Raw genomic sequence first — 22,175 nt, forward strand, 5'->3', positions numbered from 1 at the left:
TGTCTATTCTGAATCTATCCCATTTAGCATGGTGATAACAGCCACACAAGATGATGGAGGGTCTTCTCAGTGTGAAGATGGGACTTTGTCTCATATGATCACAATAATTAGGAGCAGGTGCAGGCCATTCAGCCCTCAAGCCTGCTCCACAATTCAATAAGACTCATGGCTGATCTGACTGTGGCCTTCACTCCACTTTCCTGCTGCTCCATAATCCTTGACTCCTTGTTAATTAAAACTCTGTCTCACTCAGCCTTGAATATGTTCAATGACCCACAGCTCTCTGGGGAAGTGAATTCCACAAACTAATGACCTTCGGTGAAGAAATTTCTCCTGATCTCTGTCTGAAATGGGAAAGCCCTTATCTTTAAACCGTGCCTCCTGCTTCTAGATTCCCCCACAAAAGCAAACATTCTCTCAGCATCTACCCCGACAAGATCCCTCAGAATCTCATGTTTCAAAAAGATCACCTCTTATTCTTCTAATTTTCACCGAGTACAGACCCAACTTGCTCAACTTTCCCCATAAGACAAACTCCTTCATCCCAGTAATGAGTTTCGTGAACCTTTCCTGAACAGTCTCCAATTTACCGATATCCCTGGTTAAGTCAGGAGACCAAATCTGTACATGTCTCGGTGCAGTCACACCAATTCCATGTACAGTTGTAGTAAGACTTCTTTACTTTTATTTCCCATCCCCATTACAGAAAACCTTCCTAATTACTTGCTGTTCCTGCATGTTCCTTTTCTGTGATTCTTTTAGAAGTTCACCCAGATCCCTCTGTCCTGCAGCATTCTACACTCTTATTTAAATTATATTCAGTTTTTTTTCCATTCTTCCTGCTAAAGTGGACATTCTCATATTTTCCCACATCAAACTCCATCTGCTGAGATTTTTGCCCATTCACTAAATTATATTTGTCCCTTAGCAGATTCCTCACAACTTGCTTTCCTACCTGTCTCCGTGTCCACCTGTTGCTTGACTCATCTGAGAGACTGGAGGAAAACTCATGTTGAAGTTAGTTTATACTTGCTATGTGTAATGATCAAGTAATTGAATTATATTCATCATTTAACCTGATGTGATATTCTGCTCAGTTGTAATCGGTGTAAGACATTAGTATCATGTGACTGGCTCTTTGTCTGTAGCTGCATCCTTATTTGACAAGCGAAATACATCACATGGCCCGTGGATGGTGCAGAGTTAAACTTTTTATGGTTTAATTACAGAGTACGGACTGTGAATCCCATCAAGTCTGGATGAGCTAAGGTCTGGAACTGTTAACTCCCCAGCCATTGACAATTAACAGTTATATTTGAGTTAGAGGCCTTGTTACATTGAAACATACATAGAAACTAGAAGCAGGGGTCGGTCATTCACTCCTTTGAGCTACTCTGCCATTTATTATGATCATGGCTGATCATCAAATTCAATACGTGATCCCGGTTCTCTCCCCATATCCCTTTAGGCCCAAGAGCTGTTTGTAATTCCTTCTTCAAATCACAAAACACTTTGGCCTTAATTATTTTCTGAGGTACTGATTTCCCCACATTCACCACTCTCTGGGTGAAGAAAGAAGGGCATGGACAGGGTGCAGAGGGAGCAGCTGTTCCTCTTAGTTGAAGAGTCAGTTATGAGGGGACACAAGATAAAAGCACAGTCAAGCTGGGGGGAAACCATGGAAATGTGGGGACTGTGGGAAGTGATTCATTTGTTCATTCCACCCCTCCACACCGCGCCCCCCCCCCCCCCCCCCGCCCGGCTGAAGCACAAGTGGGCTCACCCCCCACTTTATCTTTATCTCATCTCTCTTCACTGACAGCAAAATCTCCATGTGGGTTAATCCTGAGGTGCGTGAGAAATGTGTCCAGCCGCTCTCTTCCATGACTCTGAGCTCCTGGACACGGAACAGAAACTCCTTTACAATGTGTTTTAGAGTCAGGAAGAACAACAGTGAATAATGGAAACGGGCTGTCAAATCAGAGATTGGTGTAAAACGGATCTGTTCCTGACTGAGTGAAATGGCAGGTTTAAGTTTCAAAATGTTAGTGTAACATTTGTGAATCTACCAATGTAAGGTAATGGTAACAGAATCACAGATTACTACAGTGCAGAAGAGGCCCTTTGGCCCATCGAGTCTGCACTGATGCATGAAAGGCCCTGACCTGCCCACCTAATCCCACTTGCCAGCACTTGGCCCATGTTATGGCCAGGTACTCATCCAGGTACTTTTTGAAGGATGTGAGGCATCCCGCCTCCACCACCCTCTCAGGCAGTGCATTCCAGACTATCACCACCCTCTGGGTAAAGTTTTTCCTCAAATCCCCCCTAAACCTCCAACCCCCCACTTTTACGGCGGGCGGCACGGAGCCACCAACTAGCCCTAGCCCCTCCCCGATCCCACCCCCAGGATCGGTGGAGGAGGGGTTCCCCCCGGGCTCACCTTTCCCGGATTGCGGGCCCCCGTGCGACGGCGGCCCAGTCGCCCCCTCCGCCCCAGACGCTTGGACACCCCCCAGGTCCGGTGTATCCTTCGGACTTAGCGTCCACCAAAGACAACAGAGTAAAAGGATGTTCACAATGTTCTGGACACAAATGGTTTCTCTTTATCTGTTCCCTGACCTCTTTGTGGTAAAGGCAGAATTCTCTGGATAGTAAATTTAAAAAGAAGTTTATTGAATGAAAAAGGTTTACTGAACAACTGAGCACGGTGGCACAGTGGTTACTGCTGCCTTACAGCGTCCCGGCTTGGGTCCCTGTCTGTGCGGAGTCTGCACATTCTCCCCATGTCTGCATGGGTTTCCTCCAAGTCCTCCGGTTTCCTCCCACAGCCCAATGATGTGCAGGTTAGGTGGATTGGCCATGCTAAATTCTCATTCAGTGTACCTGAACAGGCGCCAGAATGTGGCAACTAGGGGAATTTCACAGTAATTTCATTGCAGCGTGAATGTAAGCCTACTTGTGACTAATAAATAAACTTTAAGACATTGACTTTCACAACTTCATGCGGGTGATCGGTCCGTAGAAGAGTAACCCTCTCTGGCTCCTTCTTTCACAGGAATTTCCTTGGAACTCAGCCTCGGGAGTTTTCAGAATTTGGTTCACAAGGAAGACCTTCAGAACCTCTACTTTTATCCCCAAAGTGACCGTTACCTCACGTCAGAGTTGGGCCTGTTGGAACATGACAATTGGTCAATTTGGTCACCAGATTAATTGAATTGGATCCTCAATTACTGACACCACTTTCGCTCATTATCTTAGACAGGAATACAAGAGAACTGGTTCATGCTGTCCCTTTAACTGATTCTATACAATCCCCTTATTCACACAGTTTCAAATGTTGAGGCTAATCAGAGCTTGAAGATCTCTCTCGCCAGTACACTACGCCAGCTGCGGCACGGTGGCACAGTGGTTGGCATTGCTGCCTCACAGTGCCAGGGATCTGGTTTCGATTCTCGTTTTGGGTCACTGTCCATGTGGTGTCTGCACGTTCTCCCCGTGTCTGCGTGGGTTTCCTCCAGCCGCTCCTGTTTCCTTCCCCAGTCTGAAAGACGTGCTGGTTTGGTGCATTGGTCATGCTAAATTCTCCCTCAGTGTAACCCGAACAGGCGCCGGATGTGGCGACTGGAGGATTTTCACAGTCACTTCATTGCAGTGTTAATGTGAACCTACTTGTGACACAAATAAATAAACTTTAAAAATTTATCTTCATTGCACATTCGTTACATACACAGCAATTAAGATTTTAAATTTTAACAGCAAATAAAAACTCAGTCTTTTACTATAACGACTGATTCATTAATTGTAACTCAATTAAGGATCACTGCTTATTCAATCACCATGATGCCCCTCCGTGGCCACAGGTATCCTTAATGGTAGGCATGAACCCAGAATGTTTGAGTGATTCAGGTAGATGACTGAAAATTCAATAAAGAAACTCTCACGTATGTTTGAGTTACATTGCTGGAAGTAAGCTTCCCAGCGCTGCTCCAATTACGTTTGCATAAGGAATATGGAGTTTAGGGAATGCAGTTGATGAAAAGATCAACAATTGTCTTCGAATCCATACAGTGCAAAAGGAGGCCATCAAGCTCTTCGAGTCTGCAGTGACTCTCCGACAGGGTATATTTTCCTGGTCCTCTCCCCTGCTCCATCACCGTAACCCCACAGACTTTTCGTGGCGATTTATTCTAACCCACAAATTTCTGACAAGTTGGCATGCTGAACGCATCTAACCTGCACATCATTGAACTGTCGGAGGAAAAGGGGCACCCCACACAGACACTGGGAGCATCTGCAAACTCCACGTAGCCTGGAACTGAACCCGGATTCCTGGAATTATGAGGCAGCAGTGCTAACCACTGTGACACCACTGTACCAATTAATGACAGCCAAGCACACACGATGGGGTGAAGGGCCCATCGCACGATCTGCAAATGTTCTGAATTTACAGAATTTCTTTGGTGGTTTACACACTTCGCTGTGCGGATGTGAGCAGTGAGGATAAGGTGGTGCTGCTCCATTGGATGACTGTCAATGAAACGCAAAATACAGCCATGGTCTGCTCCGCTACTTTTGCCTTCACTGACTTTGCCCGGGTGCAGACAGCAGCGGAATGAATCGTTTCAGCAATTGCTGATGGCGAGTAGTGGGGCTGATCAACAAGGAAGGGTCACTGCTTAAATCCGGTGAACATTATCCATTTCCAAACAATCCAAGAGCGGAGAACACACGTGATCTTAAGTTTATGTCGTTAACTTTAGCTGTTTCTTATTTACTCCGCCATTCACATGGTCTCTGGTAATGACGGATTCATTAAATGAGACAAATAGAAAGGACACATTGATTGTCAGGTAGCAATGTGAAAACTCCGCAACGACGGTAAGTCACGCCACCTGCTGGTGGTTTCGGGTAGCTTTGTTTGTCGAGTTTGTCAAAATCGGTTGTCACCCCTTGAATTATTTGAATTAATTTTCAGTCATTTGATAGCGATAAGAAGGTTTACAAAAAATGAGAGGTTGGTATAACAGAGAGACGGAAGCAATGAGACAGAGTTATGATGAAAGTCACATGAGACACAGAAGGAACCAGAAAATGCGATTCTTTCAGCTCTCATTTATTGGCGGGGAATATCCATCAGTTCCGGCAGAGTAGCCAATCCTGTCTCTTGGAAATGCCCCTCAGTTTCTCAAAAAATAAACCCAGACTATAACAGGGGCTACCCTTTACACTAGATTGGAATCACCGGCAGAATTAGAGCGTTTTGTTACTTTGTATCGAAGTGTATACACGGAAACCATGTGTTCTCCATGCTCCTTACTGATAATAATGATCTTGCTGCCCGGCGAGTCCATTATTAAACGGTAACCATGTCATCCAGTGGTTATTTTTAAACCCTGACTTTTGAGCCAATCTGTATTTGTGTGACAGGAATGAGTGGCAAAACTTCAGTGTTCCAGGTTCATTTCGAATTGACAATTCGGGAAGGACAGTGTGGACTGGACTGCCGTTACTTGATAACCTGCACTACCCTAACTCTACTCTGGTACATGCAGTATTCCGGGGAAGCTCCGAGATATTTCCTGAAGAAATATAGCTTAGGGGGTTACGAAAGGTCCCCAAACGGAGGCTTTCTGCAGATTTGCAGAAGGGAAATGAAACAGTTCCTGTATATCTCGCGGGGGCTCTTCTGTCGGATACTGCCGTGTATTTCCGTGCGATGGAGCACACACTGATACAGAGATAGAGCGGATCCAGTCCGAAACCCCCCAGAATGGGAGTTCCAGTTGGTGGCCAGAAGATGGCGCTGTCACACTGATCAATCGGGACAAGAATTAAACCCAGTGAGAGTCACAGAAAAGAACAAAATATAACCCCCCATGAGAAGAGGTGAGGGACACTTGCGGAATTGTATTCGTTGATTTTAACGCGCATTCATAATAAAACTCGCCTTTAGAAATCTATTTGATCTATTTCGTTCAATTAGTGTTTTGAAGCTGTTTCCACGCCTGTCTGTAACACTAAACAACTCTTGTTCATCTCCCCTTTTAGATTTCTGGAGCCTTTGGCCCGAGACCAGTCCTCTGGTTTTATTTGATCAGAGTGTGTTGTTGGGTCAGAAACAGTTTATGAAAAATGAACAGATTTCAGAACTCATTGACTTTGATCATTCAATTGAATTTCACAATCTTTCCCGAACAGTATTCGAATACTCATCTGATTTACAGAAACGAGGAGCAGCGAGAAACAGATGAACAATGCGGATATGATAAGAAGTTTAATGCTACCCTGGTATTCGGTGGAGACAGTCAGGGAGATGTGGAAACTGGCTGCTCTGAACTTCGGATTTATTTGAGAAATCAAAGTCGCAACTTTATGAAATGTGTTCAGGGTGTGGAAGCTGTCTGGAATGTAGCAATAGTGATCAAATAAACGCTATGAACAGCTCACCCTCAAAGGCCCCCAGAAACTGAAAAGGGAGATGGAGCGAGTGGTGTTCAATATGGTAAGCAGGCATGGAATAAGAAGGAAAGGACAAATAGGGACTTCGGGATCAGAGGACGTCACACAAACATGGAGAACTGTCCGTCTGCTGTGTGTGTGGCGCTTCACGGCCAGGTTTGACGGATGTTTGGGATTTTATCACCCATGTCTGATTTTAGAGGAAAACAGAGTTGATTAGCAGCAGAAGGGACGATTTAATTGACACATTCATTATGTGATGGACTTGTCGGCCTAAAACGGTTCTGCAGTTTGTTTTCTCGGCCTCTCCTGGAAACAGTTGGGTGACAGTTGATCCGTGGTGAATATGGTTTCCTGTCGGTTTGTGTTTGAGCGGCTGACAGCGCCGCTGCTCATTGTGGCTGCATCTGCCAGAAGTTCTATACAGCAGCGAGGAGCCCTGACTTATCCTGCTGAGACAGTTTTTGTACAGGAGTCAGGCTGCTTTCCATCACTGTGAGGCTGAAAGCGCAGTAATACACGGCCGCGTCAGACAACTGCAGATCCGAGATAGTCAAACTGATGGATTTCTTCGAGGTTTGGAGGTCAGTCGAGAAACGGATTTTAGCAAAATCTGCTTTATATTCAGTACCCCCCGAGTACTTCCACAGTATGTACTCGGGCTGGGAGTCTGGATGCTGTCGGTACCAGTATAAATAATAGTCGGCTTCTGCAGTATCGTAGTTGCAGTTTAATGTCACCACGTCTCCTTCTGTCTTAACATCTGAGGACAGCGGCTGAGTGACAGAATCGCCATGGGTCAGATCTGGAAAATATGTTCAGATAGATAAAGAATAGAGTGACGAGTACTCAACAGTAAGATTCAACCCAAGTTTTGGAAATGAGTAAACAAACGTGATGTCCAGAAATACCTGTTAGAAATGCCCCCCACACAATCCAGATGCCGAGTACCCGCATTGTCTCTGTCCGCTCTGTAAAGGAGGAATCGGATATTTGAAGACACCCATTCTAATCCCCACCCTTAATAATCTGATGACGTGTCTCAGAATGCTCACGCGTCAGTTCCGTGTCTCGCCAGTGGCTCCGTGAGATTGATAATTGCTCAGATGACTGTTAGTGAATGGAAGCTCTCCAACTTGTCCTCCATTCGGTGTCCCTGTTGGGCGAATTGTTCCGCTTTGGAAACGGGATGTCAGGAAAAAAAATCTTCATTTTGTTATTGGAACGGAGGAGCAAGGAGTGTTGATTGATTTGGTGGATTTCCAATCAATGTTCTGTGCACATTTTCTTAGCTTTCGCATCCGAGCATTAGTGCCTGAGACTCCAGTGAGAGTCCAGAGAACGGTGGAGGCTGAGGGCCACAGAATAATTTTAAAGCTGAGTGAAACCAACATTTTAACTAAAATTTATGCCACGGTTCAAGAAGATCAAGGCAGCAAAGTGGATTTAAACGGAAGATCAGATGAACTGTAATCTGACTGAATGGTAGAGCAGATTTGCAGGCAGCCTAATTTTTGTGTTCGAATGTTCAGATATCAGTGGATGGGCTGTGAGATACTTTGCAATCTTCGTTGTTTTACTAAAGGAACAGGGAAGTCGATCAGTGAGCTCTAGTTGCCTGTTTATTGTTCCTGAGATAATGTAAAAAGTGTACTGTGGATGTTGCACTGAAACTTGACCATGCCTGAAATCAGCAGGGTTAGGATATCAAATTGTTATAGTGCAGCTAATTATGACATTGCCTTTTCTTCAAAGGTCCACTCAGGGACAACAAGATGCACTTGGTAGTTGTGGCCCCATCTCATATAATATACTGGGAAGTGTCAACTTCAAGAACTTCCGCTGTTTCTTTTTAATCATTGTCAACATGGGGTCACTGGAAAAGCAATTCACGGACCCAGAATGATGCTTTGGGAAAAGTAGTTCAATCCCATCATATCAACTGATTACATTTAAATTCGATTTACGAGAAAAGTAGTCAAAATTCTACCCCAGCAGCTGGTTAAGTTTAAATGTGATTAATTGATATTGAAAGCTACTCGCAATGATCGTTCCGAACGCGATCACTGCAAATCCACCTTGTTCACGAATGCACTTTGTGGAAGGAAATCTGCCTTCCTAGCCTAGCCTGGTCTGTGTGTGACTACAGAACAACTGTAGTCACATAACTAACTCTCAAATAGCCCAGCCCGTTTCGAGGACAATTAGTGATCGACAAAATCTTGGACTTGTGACCGACACCCAATCAATATTTTTCTTTAAAAAGAGTAGTCATCATTTGATTAATAATAATACCTAAATTACAGCAGTCAGGAGAACAGCATATTCTTTACTTTTAATTGGGAAGGAAACGCTAAGTGAAAAAGTGATATATTGACGAGCAGAGGTCCTTCTCCCGAATCAGTAACGTTGCAGCTCAGGAAATATTCTCCTGGAGTGGAAACACAGATTCACGCCCCCACAACGCTCATAGATCCACCCGCATTTCTGATACAACCAGTGCTAAACAAGTAAATCAACAGAAATTTCTTCATAAAATCCCTACAGTGCCGAAGGAGGCCATTCAGCCCATTAAGCTTGCACCGACAACAGTCACACCAAGGCCCTATCCCCGTAACCCCACGTGTTAATCTCCTAATCCCCCTAACACTAAGGGACATGGCTATTCCACCTAACCTGCACATTTTTGGACTGTGGGACGAAACGCACGCAGAGACGGGGAGAAGGTGAAAACCCCACACAGACAGTTACCCAAGGCCGGAATTGAACCTGGGCCCCCTTTGCTATGAGGCAGGAGTGCCAGCCATTGTGCCACCGTGTCGCCCATTTACTAATACAGGATACATGAGGTGAGAGCAGAAAAATGGGACTGTGTGGTTACTGCCAATAGCAACGATATGCGAATGGTGCCAGAGGTTTTGTCGCCATCATTTCAAGTTGGGAGAAATATGTGACGACTGCGTCCTCTGGCGGTGACTCAGGTTACGTGACGCTGTCCGCAAGTGCAAGGTTGTCGATGGGCCGTCTCCAGCGGGCTTTTACTGAGAGACGTGTTTTCAAACAATGCAACTATATAAATAGACGTGAGTGAAATATGAGTAATTTGAAAGCACAATGCATTCAGGGTCATTTCTGAATCTCTTCCTTTCTCTCTTTCTCACAGCTTTTGGCTTTGTATTTCGCACTCGTAATGTCTCACTTTCCTTCAATTCTCCTTTCATACTTTTCTGATTTGTTGTCCTCTGCCCGTAATCTTAAACCGAAAACCAATTCCAGGATTTTGACGCAAGGGAGCGGCGTTACGTAGAGCACAGTGGTTTGCACTGCTGCTTCGCAGCTCCAGGGACCTGGGTTCGATTCCCAGCTCGGGTCACTGTCTGTGTGGAGTTTGCACATTCTCCTCGTGTCTGCGTGGGTTTCCTCCGGGTGCTCCGGTTTCCTCCCACAGTCCAAAGATGTGCGGGTTAGGTTGATTGGCCATGCTAAAAATTGCCCCTTAGTGTCCTGAGATACGGAGGTTAGAGGGATTAGCGGGTAAAATTAGCAGGGAAATGGGGTTGGGCTTTGGTGCGATTGTGGTCGGTGCAGACTCGATGGGCCAACTGGCCTCTTTCTGCACTGTAGCGTTTCTATGATTCTATGATATGGTTCAAAATGAGGATGGTGTGCGGCTTGAAGGGGTGTTCTCATGCAGCTGTTCCTCTTATCCTTCTAGATGGAAGAGATTCCGGGTTCGCAAGGTGCTGTCGAAGCAGGCTTGACGGATTAATATAATCACAATGTAAAGTATATGCATCAACTTCTAGTGTAGGATTGTGGTTTTGTTGGTTAACAAATAAGGAACTGTGGACGCCGTTATTTTTAAGTAGATTTGTTTATTGATGAGAAACGTTGTGCAAACATTGTTGCCCAGTCTGCCCAGAGGCATTGGAATGCAATGATTTATAGAGTCCACTCTCGAGGCCTCTTGTGCCATCCACCTCCTGCTCTTCCAGTTACCATGCCCTAAGAGGGCATTGGTGACCATGAATGTCCTTATCATTCTGTGACTGTTTATTTCAAATTATTCCAGCGGATTGCCATTGACCTCTGCCGTATTGTTGACCAGGCATCTGTTCCGTTCCCATCACCTGCCATCAGGAATACTGAAAGGGTTTACACGGCACACAGCCCCAGAATAGAGGGACGACACTATAGAACCGATTTGACTTTAATGTCTCTTTCCCGGGTGACTGTTTGCGTGCCAGGCAACCATCTTATGTGTACCCATCTGTATATGGGTACACATAAGATGGGACTTAATAGACATTAAACCCCCACCCCATCAACATCCTGGGAGTTGACAGAAAACTGAACTGGACCCAGGAATATAAATACAGTGGCTACCAGAGCTGATCAAAGGTTAGGAATCCTGCGGCGAGTAACTCACCTCCTGACTCCCCAAAGCCTGTCCACCATCTACAAGGTACAAGTCAGGAGTGAGATGGAATACCCTCTACTTGCTTGGATGAGTGTAGCTGCAACCACACTCAAGAGGCTCGACAGAATGCAGGACAAATCAGCACGCTTGATTGCTACCCATTGAACATTCATTCCTGCCACCACAGACGAACATTGACAGCCGTGTGCACCATCTGCAGGATACACTGCAGCAACTCACCAAGGTTTTTTTAGGCAGCACAATCCAAACACACGAGCACTGCCATCGAGGAGAAGAAGGGCAGCGGGCACATGGGAACACCCACAACCTCGAGGTTCCCTTCCAAGTTATTCTACATCCCTACATGGAAATATATCGTTGTTCCTTCACGGTCACTGGGCCAAATCACTGGAACTCCCTCACTAACAGCACAGTGTGTGTACCTGCACATCAGGTACCACAAGAAGGCAGTTCACCACCACACAATACACCAATGTCAGCTGTGGGAATAGACTATCTTCGTGCTGCGAGGTGAGTCTCTGTCCCGGATTTATAATAATAGTCGTGTTGCTAAGTGAGTCTGTGTGGAGGTTATTCTACATCTCATTTGTTATGAACTTCAGCAGACTTTGATCCATTCTGCATTGAGTGATCGGACGAATGCCGAGGAGTCGGTGTCCGTGGGCTCATCTGAGTTAACAATTCTGGATGAACAGCCGGTAATTTTCTGCTATATTACCTCCACTTCTGAGCGCATCCTTCAGCTGATAGCTCGATACTCCTGGTATCTGCTTACTATATAAATCGCGGCATGGGGTTTAGTCTCGAGATTTACCAAAGTGTTTCTATGATGATTTGAACAAGGTCAAATTGTCTGGTAAATAGAATCGCCGCCTTCGTGAACATGTGATCAAAACATCTTCATGGAGTTGTAAATACTCGCTGAGGTTTTTGTACGGGGTTTCAGCTGTAATCTAACGCTGTGCCTCACTGCACAGTAATAGACCGCCCGTCCTCCAAACTGAGGGCGCTTATATTGAGGGAGCCGCTCTGTGTGGACTTGTCAGTAGCCGCCAGATATCGTCCTGAAACTTCATTTTCCTCCACTACTAATGCATTGGTAATAATCCATCTCGGTGGCTGTGCCGGTTTCTGCTGATACCATTTTGTAGCTCATCTCCTTGTCTGTATAGTTACAATCCAACTGCACCGAATCCCCTTCTGATGCTGTTATTGTCACCGGTGACTGAGTTACTGGATCTGCGCACAGTCCACCTGTAAAGGTAGAGGAATTAAATATCAAGAGTTCATGTAAATTTATAGTTTTTGGAACCTCCCATCTACACCTCACATGGATATTTTTGATGGTTAATTAAATTGGCATCTTTGTGTATAAATATGTTCCCGTGGTTTGATGAACGTTATCCGGTACTTACTGTGCAAGAGCGCCGCCAGAATGATCAGAAACATGTCCGAGTGGATTTATTTCAGTGAATGAGAATGGAGGAGTCAGAGAGTGAGAAAGAGAGCGGGAACCCAGACTCTGCTCCGTTGATTGCAGTGTGAGTGAGTGTGAGTCAGTTTGTCTGTGTGGGTGTGATTGTGGGGAGGGGAAGTGGAGTCTATTGTGACCTCAGCAGCCTACCATCCATACAGGCTCCAGTGATAATGTCACGTGAGATTGTAGCACCCCCCCCCCTCCCCCCGACATCCCTCCCCATTCCAAAACCGGGCTCGAGATTGGCGCCCTCTGCTGACAAATGTTGTTTAATGCAAGTTCGCATTTGGCTGTTGAGTCGATTCAGGGTTTACTCCAACACATACCAAGGCACAAGTGCTGCCCAGAAATCCGAATTGGTGCTCTGTAGAAAGTCCTTGTTACGTTTCCTACTTACATCGTAAAATGATGCGGGCATCATTCCTGGAATTCTCTGTTCAAATCCCGGGGACACCGAAGTCCAGAGCATACCAAGACTTTGGGAAAAGTGCGGTACTGGGGAAGATATTTCCGTGTAAATCAGAGAGACGAGGATCCAAGGGCACAGCCTCAGAGTAAAGGGATGATCCTTTAAAGTAGAGATGAGGAGGAATTTCTTCAGCCAGTGGGTGGTGAATCGATGGAATTCATTGCCACAGAAGGATGTGGAGATCAGGTCATTGAGTAGATATGTTTTTGATTTGTAAGGGGATCAAAGTTTCCGGGAAAAGGCGAGAGAATGGGGATGAGAAACTGAGCAGCCACAATTGAATGGCGGAGCAGACTTGATGGGTCGAATGGTCTAATGCTATTCCTATATCTTATCGTCTTAAGGGCTTATGGTTATAAATCAGAATAGTGCCAGGGATCAACAGACTAATTTGGTTTATTTTGCTTACAAACAAGAAGGTACAAAGGCGACTCAGTTGATATGTTTAGAATTTTCCCCTTTTCAGAGAGTAAAATTTAATATTATAGATACATTGTAAAGTCACTGCTTCTCCTGTTGTCTTTACTGCTGAGGACAGCGGCCGAGTGACAGAATCTCAGTGACCCATATCTGGGAAAAGGTTGTCTTTGGAGGAGGTGGACTCATAAGAAAATATTCACGTTCATTCAGTTTGGCACTCGACATTCTTTGTGTAGTGTAGCGGGTAACATCTGTATTTTATACACGACAGCGCCCAGTTCCAAACAGTCGAGTTAGCAAAATACTAACATGCTTCGTTTGTTCAACAATTTCGGGCTTTTACCAAGGATTTCTGAGCTGCTTTGGATACAAGCAAACCAGTTATATTCCGGTGAAAGCGCCGGTTGCGTAGGCTCATTGGTCTAGGGGCATGATTCTCGCTTTGGGCATTTGAGGTGAAACTGTGTGAGAGGTTGACTGGGACAGCCATCGTATTAGAGGGTTGGATGGAGCGAAATTTGTTGAGTGTATTCAGGAGGAATTTCTCATTCCCGACGAGAGGGGGCAAAACTTTACTTCCTCTTGGGAAATAATGTGTTGTTTCTGCATGATGTGGGAGCTGGTGGACCCCACTGTTGTTCCCAGTGAGCATGTCTGCAGTAAGTGTTGGTTGCTTGAGGTACTCCGGCTCAGGGTTGATGAGCTGGAGTCTGAGCTTCAGACACTGCGACATATCAGGGAGGGGGAGAGTTACCTGGACGCTGTGTTTCAGGAAGCAGTCACACCCCTTAGACTAACTAATTCAGCCGAGGGTCAGGGACAAGAGGGTGTGGCTGCGAGCGAGGCAGGAAGTGGGATCCAGAAGGTAGAGTTGCAAGAGCCTCAGTCCCTGAATCTGTGCAACACGTTTGAGATTCTTGCTCCCAGTGTGGACGGGAATGGGGACTGCAAGGAGGACGAGCAAACTGCCCATGGCACCGTGGTACAGGGAGCCGTTCAGGTGGAAGAAGAAAAAAGAAATGTAGTGGTAATTGGGGATAGTGTAGTTAGGGGTATTGACACTGTTCTTTGTGACCAAGATCGAGAATACCAAAGGTTGTGTTGCCTGCCTGGTGCTTGGGTCCAGGATATCTCATCTGGGCTGCAGAGGAACTTGGAGTGGGAGGGTAAGAATCCAGTTGTAGTGGTCCACGTAGATGTCAACGACATAGGCAGAACAGGAACAGTGGTTCTGCAGAGGGAGTATGAAAAGCTAGGAGCCAAATTAAAAAGCAGAACCAACAAGGTGGTAATCTCTGGATTACTACCTGAGTCACAAGCGAATTGGCGTAGGGTCAATAAGATTAAGGAGGTAAATGGGTGGCTCAAAGATTGTTGTGGGAGGAATGGGTTTGAATTCATGGGATATTGGCACCAGTATTGGGGAAGATGGGACCTGTTCAGATGGGATGGTCTTCGTCTGAATCGTGCTGGGACCAGAGTCCTGGCGAATCGTATAACCAGGGCTGTAAATAGGGCTTTAAACTGAATAGTGAGGTGGGGGGGGGGGGGGGGAGGGTGAGGGAGGGAGGGTTCAGGGGCATGGGGAATTACAAAATCAAAGGTAAAGGAGAGGGTATGAGTGCAGGTTAATGATGAGGACATTCACCGAGTTAAAGGAGTCAAGGGCTCAGGCAGAGTAAAAAAGGTGACAAACACAAGAAGAGAGGTGGTTAACACAGTGCAAGGAGATGGTCTGGGGAAGGATAACCAGTTTGAGACAGGTAGGGACAGAGCGTGCAATCAGAAGAATGCACTAACAAATCAGGTCCATATAAAGGCTAGCATAAAGACACTTTACCTGAATGCACGTAGCATTCGAAACAAAGTGAATGAGTTGATGGCACAAATCAGTACAAATGGGTATGATCTAGTGGCCATTACAGAAGCGTGGTTGCAGGGTGACCAGGACTGGAAACTGAATATCCAGAGGTATCAGACATTTCGGAAGGATAGACAGGAAGGAAAAGGAGGTGGGGTAGCTCTGTTAATTAAAGATAACATCAGGGCGGTAGTGAGAGACGATATAGGCTCTAAGGAGCAGAATGTGGAATCGTTGTGGATGGAGATAAGGAATAGTAAGGGGAGAAAGTCACCGGTGGGCGTGGTCTATAGGCCCCCAAATAATAACTTTGAGGTGGGTCGGGCTATAAACAAGCAAATAATGGGTGCGTGCAAAAACGGAACAGCAATAATCATGGGGGATTTTAACCTGCATATTGATTGGTTGACTCAAGTCGGACACGGTGGACTTGAGGAAGAGTTCTTAGAATGCTGTCGGGATAGTTTCCTCGAACAGTATGTTACAGAACCTACGAGGGAGCAAGCTATCTTGGATCTGGTCCTGTGTAATGAGACAGGTAAAATTAATGATCTTCTTGTGAGGGATCTTCTTGGAATGAGTGATCACAATATGGTTGAATTTCTAATACAAATGGAGGGAGAGAAAATAGGGTCCCAAACCAGTGATCTCTGCTTGAACACAGGGGAGTACAATAGGATGAGGGCAGAATTGGCTAATGTAGACTGGGAGTGCAGACTAGTTGGTAGGACAGCTGAGCAACAGTGGTGGATTTTTAAGGAGATTTTTCTCAGTACTCAGCAAAAATATATTCCTGTGATAAAGGGGAAATATGAATACATAAGGCAGCTAATTAGAGGAGTAAATTGGAAGGAGGGATTCTCGGGGAAATCTACTGAAGAGAGGTGGCAGTTTTTCAAGGAATGTCTGTCTAGGGTTCTACAGGACAATGTTCCGAGCAGGCAGGGAGGAGTTGGTAGGTTAAAGGAACCGTGGTGCACGAAAGCTGTGTGGGACCTAGTCGAGAAGAAAGGAAGTGTATAAAAGGCTTAGAGAGCTTGGCGAAGATAGGGATTTAGAAGAGTATAGGGCTTGTAGGAAGGGACTAAAGAAGGAAATTTGGAGACCCAGAAGGGGTCACGAGAAAGCCTTGGCAAGTAGAATTAAGGAAAACCCTAAGGCGCTTTATAAATATGTGAAGAGTAAAAGGATGAGACATGAAGGAATAGGGCCTATAAAAGGTGAAGGCGGGAAAGTCTGTACGAAACCAGTAGAAATGGCAGAGGTGCTTAATGAGTATTTTGCCTCGGTTTTCACAGAGGAGAAGGACATGGGTGGATGTACTGTGGACTTGCGGTGGACTGAAAAGATTGAGTATGTGGACTTTAACAAAGAGGTTGGAATCTTTGAATGGCATCAAGATAGATAAGTCGCCGGGTCTGGATGGGATGTACCCCAGGTTACTGTGGGAGGCAAGGGAAGAGATTGCAGAGCCTCTGGCGATGATCTTTGCGTCGTCGATGGAGACGGGAGAGGTTCCGGAGGATTGCGGATGTGGTTCCTATTTTCAAGAAGGGGAATAGGGATAGCCCAGGAAATTACTGACCGGTGAGTCTAACCTCAGTGGTTGGTAAGCTGATGGAGAAGATCCTGAGGGACAAGATTTATGAGCATTTAGAGAGGTTTAGTATGCTCAAGAATACTCAGCATGGCTTTGTCACAGGCAGATCGTGCCTTACAAGCCTGGTGGAATTCTTTGAAAATGTGACTAAACACATTGATGAAGGGAAAGTGGTAGGTGTGGTTTACATGGATTTTAGCAAGGCGTTCGATAAGGTCCCCCATGCAAGGCTTCTCGAAAAAGTGAGAGGGCATGGGATCCAAGGGGCTGCTGCCCTGTGGATCCAGAACTGGCTTACCCAAAGGAGGCAGAGAGTGTGTATTGATGGGTCTTTTTCTAAATGGAGATCGGTCACCAGTGGTGTGCCCCAGGGATCTGTTCTGGGACCCTTGCTGTTTGTCATTTTCATAAATGACCTGGATGAGGAAATGGAGGGATGGGTTGGTAAGTTTGCCGACGACACGAAGGTTGGTGGGGTTGTGGATAGTCTGGAGGGATGTCAGAAGTTACAGAGGGACATAGATAGGATGCAAGTCTGGGCGAAGAAGTGGCAGATGGACTTCAACCCAGATAAATGCGTAGTGGTCCATTTTGGCAGGTCAAATGGGATGAAGGAGTACAATATAAAGGGAAAGACTCTTAGTACTGTCGAGGATCAGAAGGACCTTGGGGTCCGGGTCCATAGGGCTCTAAAATCGGCCCCATAGGTGGAGGAGGTGGTTAAGAAGGCGTATGGTGTGCTGGCCTTTATCAATCGAGGGATTGAGTTTAGGAGTCCGGGGATAATGATGCAGATATAGAAGACCCTCGTCAGACCCCACTTGGAGTACTGTGCTCAGTTCTGGTCGCCTCATTACAGGAAGGATGTGGAAAAGATTGAAAGGGTGCAGAGGCGATTTACAGGGATGTTGCCTGGATTGAGTGGCATGCCTTATGAGGATAGGCTGAGGGAGCTCGGTCTTTTCTCATTGGAGAGACGTAGGATGAGGGGAGACCTAATAGAGGTATATAAGATGTTGAGAGGCATAGATCGGGTGGACTCTCAGAGGCTTTTTCCCAGGGTGGAAATGGCTGCTACGACAGGACACAGGTTTAAGGTGCTGGGGTGTAGGTGCAGGGGAGATGTTAGGGGGGAGTTTATCACATGGAGGGTGGTGGGCGAATGGAATTGGCTGCCGTCAGTGGTGGTGGAGACAAAGTCAGTAGGGTCTTTTAAGAGACTCCTGGATGAGTACATGGAGCTTAATAGGATGGAGGGTTATAGGTAGGTCTAAAAGGTAGGGATATGTTCGGCACAACTTGTGGGGCCGAAAGGCCTGTTTTGTGCTGTAGTTTTCTATGTTTCTATGTTAGAGAAGGAATCTAAGAAAAGGGATAACCAGCTGTGGATAACTAAGGAAATAAAGGAGAGTATTAAATTAAAAACCGATGCGTACAGAGTGGGCAAAACTAGTGGGGGATTAGAAGGTTGGGAAAGCTTTAAAAAACAACAAAGAATTACTAAGAAAGTGATAAAGAAAGGAAAGATAGATTATGAAACTAAACTAGCACAAAATATAAAAACTGATAGCAAACGTTTTTACAAATGTATAAAAAGGAAAAGAGTAGCTAAAGTAAATGTTGGACCCTTAAAAAGACGAGAAGGAGGATTTAATAATGGGAAACAAGGAAATGGCCAAGGCCTTAAACAAGTTCTTTGTGTCGGTCTTCACGGTAGAGGACACAAATAGCTTACTGAAAATTGACGGTCGTGGGACTATAGGGGGTGAGGTCCTTAAAACGATTACTATTACTAAAGAGGTAGTGCTTGGTTGGCTAATGGGACTAAAGGTAGACAAGTCCCCGGGCCCGGATGGAATGCATCCCAGGGTCCTGATAGAAATGGCAGAAGTAAAACAGATGCATTGGTTGTAATTTATCAAAATTCGCTGGACTCTGGGGAAGTGCCGGCTGATTGGAAAACAGCTAATGTGATGCCACTGTTTAAAAAAGGAGGTAGACAAAAAGCGGGTAACTACAGCCCGGTTAGCTTAACGTCCGTAGTTGGGAAATTGCTGGAATCCATCATTAAACATTTCTAAAACAAAAAGGTAAAAGTGATGGTCAATTGAGCCAGGATTTTATTCTGGGACCTTCCTGTCCAGAAGTCCAGAAGTAACATCAGCTGAGATTGTAACTTAGCAGCAGAAACCCATCTTCTGTTCTATTCCCCCAATTCCCACAAAATAGTTTTTAGATTTGGGTGAGTTTGTATAAAATTGACAACGGTGGAGATTCAAGACACTTAACAAGTGAATAAAGGCAAAAGATTCCACAGATTCTGCACAAACAAAATAAACTTTACTATACACAATGATAAAGGGAAAACAAGTTACAATATGTGGAAGGTAAAACATTCAAGGACTTTAGAGAGGAAAGGGAGATGGGATGGTAGTTTACAAGGGCATGTGTCAAAGATATTTTATTGAGAAGTGGGTGATGATATCGGATTTGAAGGAGAGGAAGATATTGACAATATCAGCTGATATGGAGAAGTTGTGCTGTCAGTAGGACAGTGGGAATAGGATTGAGGGATCAAGAGATGGGTCTCATGGGCAAGATGAGCTCTAAGAGGACATGAGGGGAGGCAGGAGAGAAACTGCAGAAAGATGAGAGTTCAGAGCTCAGACAAAGGGGAGCGTTAGAGGAGGTTTGTTCCAGTGGGTTAGGGGAAGGAGGGAAGCAGGAGAGGCAGCTGATTGGATTGTCTCAAACTTAGTGACAAAGAAGATTGTGAGTTTTATTCCCAATGAGCACTTGTGGGGAGGTGAAGATGGGAGAGGGACAATGGGAGAGCAACTCAGAAGGAATTCAGTTGTACTGATGATATTAAAAAGATTCACAGCACTGAACACAAAGATAATTTATTTGACTTTTATTCAGAATATTAAACCGTATAACTGGCTGGAGTTCATTAACATCAACAAAAACAAACACAATGAACATATTAGAGTCCTGGATAGGATTAACAGCAGATTCCAATCACTGTGGTTACTAGTGAATTCTTTGGTGTCTAAGCAGGTAGGATGACCGAGTGAATCTCTTCCCACTTTCAGAGCAGGTGAATGGCCTTTCCCCAGTGTGAGCTCGCTTGTGTCTCAGCAGGGTGGAGGACTGAATGAATCCCTTCCCACATTCAGAGCAGGTGAATGGCCTTTCCCCAGTGTGGGTGCGCTGGTGTAGAATGAGATCATATGATCGCCTGAACCCAGTCCCACAGTGAGAGCACCTGAACGGTCTCTCATCAGTGTGAACACGTTGATGGGACATCAGTTCACCAGAACTTTTATAGCACTTCTCACAGTCAGAGCATTTAAAAGGTCTCTCCCCGGTGTGAACTCGCTGGTGTGTCAATAGGTGGGATGACCGAGTGAATCCCTTCCCACAGTAGGAGCAGGTGAATGGCCTCTCCCCAGTGTGAACTCGCTGGTGTTGCAGCAGGCGGGATGACCGAGTGAATCCCTTTCCACACTCGGAGCAGGTGAATGGCCTTTCCCCAGTGTGGATGCGCTGGTGTGGAATGAGGTCATATGATCGCTTGAACCCAGCCCCGCAGTGAGAGCACCTGAACGGTCTCTCATCAGTGTGAACACGTTGATGGGACATCAGTTCATCAGAACTTTTATAGCACTTCCCACAGTCAGAGCATTTAAAAGGTCTCTCCCCAGTGTGAACTCGCTGGTGTGTCAATAGTTGGGACGACCGAGTGAATCCCTTTCCACACTCGGAGCAGGTGAATGGTCTCTCCCCAGTGTGAACTCGCTGGTGTACAGTGAGGTTATGTGAATGCTGGAACCCAATCCCACAGTGGGAGCACCTGAATGGTCTCTCATCAGTGTGAACACGTTGATGGGACATCAGTTCCCAAGAACTTTTGAAGCACTTCACACAGTCTGAGCATTGGAAAGGTCTCTCATCAGTGTGAACTCGCTGATGAGTAAGTAGGTGGGATGACTGAGTGAATCCCTTCCCACACTCAGAGCAGGTGAACGGCCTCTCCCCAGTGTGACTGCGCCGATGAGTTTCCAGCTGGGATGGGGAATTAAATTCCTTCCCACAGTCCACACATTTCCACAGTTTTTCCATGGAGTGACTGCACTTACGTTTTGACAGGCCAGAGGATCGGCTGAAGCCTCGTCCACACACAGAACCCGTGTACGGATTCTCCCCACTGGGAATAGTGCTTTTTCCTTCCATGTTCAAAATCCACTGATATTCAGTTATGATAAATTAGACGACTCTGGCAGTTCCTGATATGATATTTACTTTCAGTTTCCTGACTGCAAATCGTCCCCTTCTAGTCCCTGTGAAGCTGATTCAAAACAGAAAAAAGGGGATTGAGAGAAAACCCATAGAGACAGGTGATGAATAGAGTCCAGACTGAAGCAACAATAAAAATAAAACACGCAGGAGGCCAGGAACTGAGGATCATCGAGATATTCAGCAGACTAGGCAGCCTGTGAGAGTTACAAACATTATTGAGGGCTCAGGTTGCTGACTTGCCCTCAGTCTATAATGAAACATCTAGAGTCAGGCACTGACTAATGGCGGTCACATTTCCCACAATGCTCTGCACCCCAGAAACCCCTCTATTCAAAGGTTGCTCACCGCAATTCACTAATCATCGAATTCTTAGTGCAGAAAGAGGCCATTTTACCCATCGAGTCTCTACTGACTCAGAGCATCTTTCCCAGGCTCACCCACTATCCCAGTAACCCCACGCACTGACTCTGCTAATCCCCATCCTGACCTTTTTCTTCACCCTGCCTGCAACCACAACAATATATTCTGTACCCGACTCTTTTCCTTCTCCCCTCTGTACTTTACCAAGTTATGATTTTTTTTTCTGTATAACACGCAAGAAATAATTTTCACTGTATCCCAGAACACGCAACAATAATAAATCAAATTAGACCCTACACATCTTGGGACATTAAGGGACAAATTTAACATGGTCAATTCACCTAACCTGCACATCTTTGGGCAGTGAGAGGAAACCAGAGCACCCAGAGGAAATGCACACAGACTGGGGGAGATTGTGCAAACTCCACACCTGAGGTGAAGATGTTGGACTGGGGTGGGCACAGTAAGAAGTCTCACAACACCAGGTTATTTGGAACCACGAGCTTTTGGAGAACTGATGAAGGAGCAGCTTTGACAAACGGTCATCTGGACTCAAAATGTCAGTTCTTTTCTCTCCTCACAGATGCTGCCAGACCTGCTGAGATTTTCCAGCATTTTCTCTTTTGGTTTCAGATTCCAGAATCCGCAGTAATTTGCATTGATTCCAAATGACTTATTGGACTTTAACCTGATATTGTGAGACTTCTTACTGTGCAAACTCCACACAGACAGTCACACACCCACGGCTGGAGTCGAACCCTGGCGCTGTGAGGCAGCATTGTG

The 22,175-nt window shown here is 45.7% G+C and overlaps 1 protein-coding gene and 1 pseudogene across 1 annotated transcript in view; both read right to left on the bottom strand.

Moving 5' to 3' along the window:
• Nucleotides 1–6,881: 6,881 nt before the first annotated feature.
• Nucleotides 6,882–7,459, bottom strand: LOC144484578 (T cell receptor alpha variable 38-2/delta variable 8 pseudogene; annotated as a pseudogene).
• Nucleotides 7,460–19,763: 12,304 nt separating this feature from the next.
• Nucleotides 19,764–22,175, bottom strand: part of LOC144484579 (uncharacterized) — a 104,980-nt gene continuing 102,568 nt past the window's right edge. The window contains 1 exon segment of the mRNA XM_078203061.1: nucleotides 19,764–20,798. Within this exon segment, the coding sequence (XP_078059187.1) occupies nucleotides 19,764–20,798 (1,035 nt within the window).

Source organism: Mustelus asterias, unplaced genomic scaffold, assembly GCF_964213995.1.
Source record: "Mustelus asterias unplaced genomic scaffold, sMusAst1.hap1.1 HAP1_SCAFFOLD_116, whole genome shotgun sequence".
Taxonomy (NCBI): Eukaryota; Metazoa; Chordata; class Chondrichthyes; order Carcharhiniformes; family Triakidae; genus Mustelus; species Mustelus asterias.